This window comes from Clarias gariepinus, chromosome 27, assembly GCF_024256425.1.
Source record: "Clarias gariepinus isolate MV-2021 ecotype Netherlands chromosome 27, CGAR_prim_01v2, whole genome shotgun sequence".
NCBI classification, from domain to species: Eukaryota; Metazoa; Chordata; class Actinopteri; order Siluriformes; family Clariidae; genus Clarias; species Clarias gariepinus.
The window spans coordinates 14,054,057-14,064,572 of NC_071126.1; the positions used below are offsets into that span (position 1 = coordinate 14,054,057).

Below are 10,516 nucleotides of genomic sequence, written 5' to 3' on the forward strand. Positions count from 1 at the left end.
CGGCCAGTTGCCGCTGTTGGGCCCAAAACCTGTCTGCTTCAGGGGCGCCGTATCATGGCTAATGCTATACTCTGACCTTAATAGCAAAGAACTTGTTTTTGGGCATTTTTGACTTACTGTGTTAAGGCACCGAGTTACAGATCAGAAGGTCGGTGGTTCGAGCCGCAGCTCGACCGGTTGCCAGTGTTGGGCTCTTGAGCAAGGCTCTTAACCTTGTCTGCTCCATGGGCGCTGTATTATGGCTGACCTTGTGCTCTGACCCCAGCTATGTTTGGATATGCAAAAGAAAGACAAATAAAGGCTTTTTTTTTTTTCATGACATGACCAAAATGCCAAGCATACCGTAAGATACAATAAATACAACACTATGAATGCAGCATTTCGCACATGCTCATGCAGGAGGAAGAATTATAGATTTTTAGATCATGATATAATTCAAATTTTATTGTTATATTAACTTTTCATTTTAATAGATTTTTAGTTCAGCACTAATGTGAACTGATTGATTAGCTACATTTGGTTTAAGTGAAGAATTGTACAAGGTTTCTTCTGCGTGAACACACCAACATGCATGCATATTAATTGGCGATTAATTAATTCTGCATTGTTGCCTTTGAATGCTAATGCACCCTCTTGTTGCTATCCCCCCCAGGGATTTGCTAAAAGTTTGCTGAAGATGATGTCTCAGCGCAGCAGCATTCCTGGCAGCGGAGTCACCTTCGAGATCGTCTCAAACATCCCAGGGGTACTAAATCCGGCTTAACGTATTTTTCTTATAGCCCTTTGTGCAGCATCATCATAATGTAGGCTTAGAGCCCTGTGGTCTTTTATTGGCCTCCCAACTGTTTTACTGCTAACAACTGATAAGACTTCAAACTCTGCGCTACGTCATTTTAAATGTCAGCTCTTTGTTTATTCATTGCACACTGCGTCTTTCTCCTTAGGATGCTCAGGGCCCGGAGGACAGAGAGATGTTGGCCAAACTTGCCACCAGTGCAGGGAAAAAAGCTGAGGACAGCGAGGCGGCGATAGAGAAATACCTGCACACAGTACTTGCTGTGGAGAACACCCTCACACTGGACCGCCTCAGACAGGCATGATGTGTACACACACACTCACTTACACTTGAGCAAATCAGAATTTTAGTTAGAAATTATTATTATAATTAAATGTGCATTAAAAAAAAGAAAAATATTTGATCATTTAGCTTTTTTAAACTTTAAAGTTAACGGTTAAGTTCATGGTTTCTTTGTCAGAAGTAATAACAAGGTCATGTTCACCTTAAAGGGCACCTATGATTAAAAATTCACTGTAATTTTTACTCATTAAGATGCCTCTCCAGTGTGCATGTACAGTACGAACAAAACACCATTCCCTGCTTAAACAAGCTTATTAGATTTTTCCCCTGTTGTGACCTCATACAAGTATATAACCTTCCTTGGCTTTGTGCTCAAAAGCAAAGTAGCTCATTTATACTACATAGACACTGAAATGGTACATTTGGAGAAGGAGTGGTATGAAAAAAAAAAATGCAATACTGCATTTTATTTTCTGCACAAGTTTCTTTAACTTGTTTAAGAAATAGTAAAGATATTCTCTAATCAATCTACTCAAACAAAGGACAGAGACATGGTACCATACATGTACTGTACTTACCCAGAGTAATGAAGTGAATGGTTTTTGTTACCTCCCACACCTTGTAACCTTAAGTTAAATAATTCGTCTTTAACTGATCTGTGTGTGTATGTGAGAGCAGGAGGTGGTGGTGAAAGAGCAGCTCGCCAACAAAGGGAAGAGTCCGGGACGCTGTCTCAGCTCACCCAATGTCCACAGGGTGAGTAAGAATTAGAAAACTGGACACATTTACTGGGATTGAATAAAATATATAAATATATATACACACATAGACACTATAATAACTGTCTTGTGTTGTACTGTATGTTTAGCTCACTGGGAACCAGCAAGATCTTTCATTCAACAATGAGTCTGCTATGAACAAAACAAGTCGAGAACTTTTCAGAAGCTTTTCAAAAGTTTGGAAATCATTTAAAGAATATTTGTGGCACACATTCAGAATAAATAAGGCACACCCTTAAACAGAAACATACTTAGGAGTATCAAAATGCTACTTTATGATCATCATTTCTATCAATGAAGACTCATTGTGAAACTCAATCTTGTTAGTATAAATGTAACATATGTTCAGTAACACATAACTTGTACATGATGTTTGGTTTCTCAGTTATTTAAGTGTTTACACTTTCACTTTTTGCACACTTTATTACAGAACCAAGATCCAAAATGGAAATCTCTCATTTAGATTAAGTCCCACAATTAAAAAAACTGGAAGGCCAGACCAGGAGGGAAAAAAACATGTCCAAGAAACTCAGATCTGCGCAAAGTTATAAACCATTTCTAAGGCTTTGCTTGCCTCAGAATCTCTGGCTTCCTAGAGCTGACCATTTGGCTAAACTCTAACTGTCTGAAAGGGAAGGTTTGGGTAATATAATCCTGAATGCTGGAGTATTTCTGAGTATATCAGGCTTTAGTAGAGTGGCAGAAGCAAGAGTCATGTGGCAGGAACTTTTAGGACTCTATGCATGAGAAAAAATTGTGATATAAATAAATAAATAAAAAAACCCACATCTTTTAGGAATTGCGCTGAACTTCAAGGGCTACTTTTGGCAAAAAGGTACCGCTCATCACCTAATAATGCCATCCTTGTGATGACACTCTGTGATGGCAGCATTGTATCATATGATTGTCCTATTTCTGTGGGTCGTACGTATGGTGTTTAAATGTCCAACCAAAGCTCGGATTACAATTCCTTTGAATTTTTGACAAAGTTCAGTTCAGTTCTAAATCAAATCTGATTAAACTTGAGAGAATCTGCCCAAATCCAGGTGTGCAAATTTGTATGAGCCAAAATGACCCGATGCTGTACTTGCTGCCAAATGTGCTTCTGAAAGTGGTTAAACTAAGGTGCGAACAAAAGTTTCAAAGTGCAGAAATTTACCATCTATGATTTCTTTTTATATATTTATCTTCTCTCAGTCAAGACCAGGTAATGCACCAGGCTGGCATGTCCTTGTTTAGCCTGATTGCTGATCTAATAAAAAGTAAAGATTTTCAATTTAAGTTTTTTTTCATGCTTCCTTAAATGTCTAGACTGCTTGGGAGAGACACCAGGATATTTCTGTGTCACATTCATCACTGAAAAATGCATCATCTCATTCAGAACTGCCCCAACACCCAGAGCCAGGTAATCCACCTTTACTAATATATTTCGTAGTCAAATATCGTCTGAAACTACTGTCCTATTCTAGATCCTGTTTCTCTGTGATGGTCTCAACTCTGGTGCTTAAAATGTAAGGAACAAAACCTGACAGGCCATCAACCAAAACATGGTATTGGTGCTCAAAAGACTCTCACCTAGGTGAAAAACTGAATTTTTAGATAGGAACGTATTATAACACCATTTTCCACAATACTTAATGCTTCTTATCGTCCGATCCTTGCTTCGTTTTATTTATTGTTTATCATTTTAACAATTATCGAAGAAACATTGGCTAAATACAAGTAGTGTATGTAACCTTTTTAAATTCAAATCTTTAAATGATCTTAATTCTCATTTATATGAACCTTGGCCAATTTAGATTACACATGAAAAGAAATAAACCTTAAAAGTTTTATTTAAAAATGCTAAATTATTAAGATACATAAATTTGGCATGTTTACAGACACTACAGATTTCTGCTTTATTAAATTTTTACCAAAAACCATCTCTCTAATTTAAGCAATACTTTTATTGGTCATATTCTTTATATGCATAACCATACACTAATTTTAGTATCAATACTCAAAGAAATATGAATATTTAAAATGATTATATAAAATCATCTTTCCAAAATAGCGAAACTTAAAATTTTTCAGGGAAGCAAGATTGGTCACTTCCGTGTTGTATAAACTTCAGAAGTAGTTTTTTTTTTCAGGACACACACTTTCTATATTATATGTAGAACATAAAAAAAAACCTAAAAATAAAATCATCACCAATACTGTGTTTTGGCCATTTACAGTAACATTCTGGCCAATCAGCTTCAATGGAGAATTCTACAGCACTTTCTAGTACAACTTCTGTTATTGTATAGTACCTCTCCCAAGTTATTTGGTCTTTTTCTTGACTCGCATTCACCTACTCCAGGACTTTCGGGCATGGCTGCTGCTTATTTCTCCCCAGTTAAAGCGCTAATGAGTCCAATGCCTAAGATGCTGAAATCCCTGCTCCCTAAACGAGAGGAGAAGAAAGACAAGAACATTTCTTCACCCTCAGAGCCGCAGGTACGGAATCGTCCTCATGCACTTTTATGTATAGATATTCCTTTTTCTATTGCATACCCCACGAACCTTTTCACAGTTTATGGTGATGAACCTCCCTCCCACTGTAAACCTGGCATTTTTATGCCTGATTAACTAATATTAGTGCTTAAGCTCTTCTTCCTTAAATCTCTTACAGAATGTTCCTCTCATAGTAATTCAGTGTGCAACCCCTCAAGAAGACCTCAGTGCTCCCAAACTGGTAAGCTGATTCAAATTTAGAAACAGATTTCCGTGATTTTCAACTATAAATCATGTGTTCAGTTGTATGTTCGGGTTTCTTTAGGAACATGTAAAAGTCAAACCAATACCACGACCAAATACAGTGCCATCTGTACCTGAAGCTTTATCTTTCACTGTGGCCGACGTGCATGCTTTACCAGTTTCACAAATGACTGCAACATCAGACGACATTACAGAGAACACAATGGATGCCCAGGTAACAAAATATTAATTACCCTAACATATAAATTGTATGTACTCACATGTACTCACACACAAGTCATCTGGTGATTTAGTGAAGGTGCTTTAAATTTTTTTTTAAATACTCAGATTTACTTGTATAATAAAAGTACAATGTTGGAATAAGGAAATGCATGATAAACTGGTTAGAGGAAACAGATTATAGGAATCCATTAGGGTCAAACTTGCTCATATGATTAATTCGCATAAAAAAAAAAAAGTAATTTGTAAAGATTTCTGGATTAAATCGTTAGGACATCCTGACATGTGATCTCTGCTTCCCACTTTGCAGACCACAGGCACAGTGAGCCAGACCCCAGACCGACCCGAGTTTATAGAGATTTTTCCTCTGGTTCAGTCTGAAATTGAAGACTTGGCTCCCAGCCCAGTTAGCGAGGAATCTAGCGGTTACATCTCCACCAGCATTTCTACTGCGACTTTATCAGACACCTTAGTCTCAAGTACAGATGTGAATTTGGTGTCCGCTCCAGGATCAGATGCACAGGAAGCGCTCGAACCCTCACATGAAATAAAACCTGAAGAAGAGGATGTCGCTAAAGGAGTGCAATTTGAACCAGAGGAAATGGCCGAACATCCAAGGACGGAAGACGAAAGCCGAGAAAATGCTACGGCTCCAGATAGTCAAAAAAAACCTCACGTCTCTGATGAAAAATTTGATCTGCTTTCAGAAAAATCTGCTCTTCCATCTTTCTCTCTTTCCAAGAACTTGGTTGAAATTGAACCATCTGTCGAGACCGAGGAGCCTGCGCTGCTTCCTGGAACTCAGCCATGTCATTCAGAGCTTACTTCTCTGAAATCTCCAGCCTCAGCTCCTGATCTTGAGATCCATCCCAAAACAGTACAATCCTCATCTGAAACAAAGATTTCAGACCCTATTGCTGTTCCCAAACCTCTGCCGGCACCATCAGCCAAGCAAGAACAAGATCTTTCTGTCTCGACATCAACAACAAACCCATTCAGAATCCAGAAGGTAAAGGCTTCGGGCCTGAAATCGTTCAAAGGCATCCTTCAGGAGGCAGAGGAAGCATCGGATAAAGAATTTGTGGATCCTCTGGAGAAACTGGAGATCCTGTCTGAGGAAGAAGGCGGGCGTGAGGAAATAGATGTGCCAGACTGGCTAAAGGAGGATGAATACGTCACTGTAGGCAGCAACAAAAACGGCACGGTGCGATACATCGGACCAACGGATTTTGCGGAAGGAATCTGGGTTGGTGTGGAGCTCGATGTGCCAGCAGGTACTGTTTCGGGAGGAGTGGGGGATACAAAATCGTGTGTTCGTGAGTCCAATGTTATTGCCTACATACCTTACCTAATTTAAGACATTTTGCACTTTAATCTGTGATGTAAAAATAAAGAATGTGTATTTTAATTAATAACAGCTGATAACAGGACTCATGTTTGATCAGTACTACCCATTTGTTAATCTTCATTGCAGGTAAGAACGATGGTTCAGTTGGAGGTCGTCACTACTTCCACTGTAACCCAGGGTACGGGGTCCTGGTGAGGCCGGACCGAGTTTCCCGAGCTTCAGGAACGGCTAAGCGGCGCAGACAGAAACGAAGCTCGCAAAACCTGTCAGGGTCAAACCCTAACTTGGCAGCCCTGACCGCCCTTGCCAAAGGTGATGGTGGGCGCAGAGGGGAGAACAGGAAGTCCTGGAACACTTGATCGAAAAGTTTTAAAAAGCTGCATGGTGCAGAATGGCCTGACTAATGAAAAATTTGTGTCCCTCTGACTCACAAAGAGCTTAACAGTCAGTTCTGCTTTGTGCTGGAACACTTCAAGGTCAACAACAGCTTATTTAAAAAAAAAAAAAAAAAAGAAAAGAATGAGCAACACTTTTTTTTTTTTTTTTTTAAGGGCAAGAGCTCCTAAGTGATTTGTGACTCATACTCTCTAGCCAAGAAGTATAGCTTTTGAAGAACTGAGCAGCATTTGTCTTGCTCCTGACTTCCAGTGTAATGGTTACCAGTAATGGAATTTGCACATCCATCATGTTTTAACATATACACTGTTAGAGTTACAGCTTAGACTTCACCCTCAAGCAGGATATTTTACAATCGGTTGTACGCAACAGTATTTGTAATGAGGTAGATCTACAATAAGTGCCTTAAAATCATCAAAATCACTTTGGGGAAAATCTTATGGCCAGATATGTTACATTCAATTAGTCAGCCCAGTGTGCCTTAAAATGCTTTGAAGGTTGTGTTTTAAATGTTACATGGACAGAAAAGTCTAAAAAGAGGAACAAAAGGTAGAGGTTTAATTTGATTTTAAATGTTTTTTTTTTGTTTTGTTTTTTAACATGTGTATTGCTGGAGGGGACGAATGCTTGGTGAAATGTTTTTAAATGTGATGTTTTATTCTAATGTTTGAAGTATTACTGCATACAATATGGTTACAATATACACACTGATTGAATGGAAATTCAATTCAATTCACACCTAATTCCCCAAAACACTATTGATGTTTTTCACATAATTGAACATAGAACTCTGCTTTCAGATTGCATATGTACAGTATATGTCAGATAGATAATTATTATTACTGCATCTGTTTGGTTAAAAATTAACTCGGGACACCTCAATTTCCACTCAAGTACAGGTAGTCTCTGAATTACGAACCATTGAGTTACAAACTTCCAGATAACTTTTGACCACGAAAAAAAAAAAGACTACATTTCATTGTGAGATTTATTTCCTTAGGTGCTGTTATGGTTTTGGCCAGTGTTGGCAAAAGGGACAGATTTAGTCAAGTGGATTGGTATGCCTTATATTTTATATTTGTGTCAAATGCAGACAAGACTCACTTTGTCCAAAGTACGAACAAATCAGACTTACGAACATGCTCCTGAAACGGAACTTGTTCGTAAGTAGGGGACAACCTGTATTACATTTTTCATGTTGGAGTGTGATTTTAAAATTAAACTGACAAGTGTATTGTTTTATGATGGAATAATCATAAAGAAACCAGCTGTAGATAGAATTGTGTTCATGTGTGTGTATGTTCTATTACGAACCAGGTTTATATTAATGTGCTTGTTCAAATGTTTATTATATATTTTAATTTTTTTTGCACTACTCTTGTCAGTTTCACCAATTTTCCTGCCCACATTACACATTTTATTGGTAAAAGTAGGGGTAGCATATTCTGATAGACAAATCTCCCCATCAGATAATGCTACAAGTACATAAGCAACAGAGTGAATGAACCAATTTCCAAGCTGGTCAGTCTTTATATGCAAAAAATGGTAGTCAGCATGAATTTCCTAAATGCCATCAGCAACCTTGTGTCAAGTTCAGAACAATGTGCTGTTTAAGCTATAAATCTCCCAGACACCCATTGTAAACATTGTGTGCCACAGATTTTAATTAAATGCATGTGTGATATGCCAGAATTACAATACGATTGCATTCCTCTATCAAGCTGTAGGACTAAAATATAAAGTTTAAATAATTTTAATCCAGTCATTTTAAAAAGGTGGTAAAATCTCATGCATTCGCTATAGACATGGGAAATACTGTATATGTCTTAAAAAGATACATTTTGATTCTTAATGTTTCGCATGAAGGTTATCATTTTGAGTAATAACTTTGACCCCATGAGTGAAACTGCTTGTATCAGATGAGTTTTAAACAGATCACAATGAGCATGTCAAAAAGTATTTATCAATACTGATCAAAAATGTCTCATTTTCCATCTTGTAGTATATTGTACTACAAGTTTGTCATTGTAAATGTTATTGTAAATCTTTCACTTGCACAGGACCTGCAATACGGCAGCATCAACAAGGCGTCGTCATTAATTATGCCAAAATCCACTTTCAGAAGAAAACACATTTGATAATGTCACCCTAAGCAACACTTTGTCTCCTCAGTAACTGCTTCCAAGTCTTTCTGAATTGCTTCTAAACCATTCATTGCCAAATTCCCAATCCCTCTCCGCTTAACAAGGGGCAGTAGTTTGCATGTGGAACAAGGGATTATATACCCTACATAGCGCACTAGCTTTCCATTTTATGCTAATCGGATTCAACCTCGGAACAGCCAGCTGGCTATTAATTTGAAAGCTTGAAATGTCTGTATTAGCCCACGTTATCAGCACTTTAGTTGTTGTATAAAACGTACTGTAAAGCATAACATTACTGTACATAGCATTGTCTCATTAGTCTCACAGAAGCACTGAATGAGGTAACCTTAATGCTAGCATCAAACATGTAGCAACAAAAATGCTAGCTAACATCAAATCCAGGAGGAATCACAGATTTGTAGTGTCTGAGGTAATCACGTTATGAGGACAAATCAAATGTTCCTTTACATTTCTCACCGCAAGAATTATGAAATCAAATCATAAAACCGTTATGCTATCTCCCGAGTCGCTCAAGAGAAAAGTGCTTAAACTTTGAGATTCTGAGACCAGATTTAGCCCCAGCATTACTCTCTTTAATACTCTCTTCAAAGCTGGACATCCTATTCAGAGTTCAGATGAGAATAGTTAGCACTTACCTTTAAACTGTAGTCAGCTGTGGTGTCCCGGTGTTCAGTCTGCCCTACGTAAAGAGTTTCACAGCACAGTAGCTTGTTTTGATAGACAGTAAAAATAGACAAAACTACTGTATTTCCATAAAAGACTGAGTGCTAGGAGCATTTAGTGTCTACGTGTACAAATGTGACACCTCCAGTATTTTGCAGAAGTCTTGAGCCACCCCTCATTTCTTCATCTTTTGCTCCCAAAGATTACATGTATTTTTAAAAATGTAGTTTTGAATAGTTCTCCAGCTTTTTGGCTCTCATTTCCAGTCCATCCCTTTACCCGACCAGTTTCAGAGCAATGTTTTTTGTTTGTTAAGCTACACAGTGACCTTTGAATCATTCAAGCATAAAACCCATCTAACTTATGGCATAAACCATGAGGTTGTTACATAAACGAGCAATTTTGAAATTGTAACACAAGGCATTTTGCAGCCTGTCGCAGTAGAACATGTGTTCCCACTTCTTAGATCTTCTATACATTCTGCTTAATGTATACATGTCGGTCTTTTGGCTGCTCCCGTCAAGGGGTCACCACAGCGGGGCATCCAACCCAAACACAACTTGGCACAGGTTTGCCCTTCCTGACGCAACCGTCCCATTTTATCCGAGCTTGGGATCGTCACCGCACCCAGTGGCTGATGTTTGGGCAATGGGTGGGAATTGAACCCGGGCTTTCCGCACTACGAAAGAATGAAGGGATGGGTCTCGATTTTTGCACAGTACTATACACCACATTACCCTAAACCTCTTTGAATTAGTATTGTATGTTAAATCTATAAGAACTTGAACAGTTGATTCTGTAACCATAACATTTTGGTAAATACATCACTATTGCTTGTGGTTAAATAACTTTTTTCTTCAAGGTTCAAAATGTCATTTTAACATTTTAGACACTAGCTAACCCATGTTGTGTTAAGACGTCTATTAGCATGAACACTGTTGTGTTCAAGTTACATTTAAAGGATCTAATAATTCCTCCTGGTGTTAAAGAAACCATTACAGTGCTAAGCGAACCCTTCTACCTCCAACAGTGAATTAACCCACTGATCACACTCGAAATAATGAGAATATCGAACAATACACTTGGACACACATTTAAGACATTACTGGAGCTGAGATTGTGT

The 10,516-nt window shown here is 38.1% G+C and overlaps 1 protein-coding gene across 3 annotated transcripts in view; it reads left to right on the forward strand.

Moving 5' to 3' along the window:
* kif13bb (kinesin family member 13Bb) overlaps positions 1-7,845 on the forward strand; it is a 38,388-nt gene extending 30,543 nt beyond the window's left edge. For 2 of the 3 annotated variants that reach the window (XM_053488988.1, XM_053488989.1), the window contains exons 34-42: positions 653-745; positions 945-1,094; positions 1,757-1,834; positions 3,169-3,262; positions 4,205-4,341; positions 4,517-4,579; positions 4,664-4,816; positions 5,132-6,137; positions 6,296-7,845. In XM_053488988.1, coding sequence (XP_053344963.1) covers positions 653-745; positions 945-1,094; positions 1,757-1,834; positions 3,169-3,262; positions 4,205-4,341; positions 4,517-4,579; positions 4,664-4,816; positions 5,132-6,137; positions 6,296-6,528 — 2,007 coding nt within the window. In that variant the 3' untranslated portion in view covers positions 6,529-7,845. The remainder of the gene's footprint in view (positions 1-652; positions 746-944; positions 1,095-1,756; positions 1,835-3,168; positions 3,263-4,204; positions 4,342-4,516; positions 4,580-4,663; positions 4,817-5,131; positions 6,138-6,295) is intronic. The other variant, XM_053488990.1, reaches the window with a different exon arrangement.
* The last annotated feature ends 2,671 nt before the right edge of the window (positions 7,846-10,516 follow it).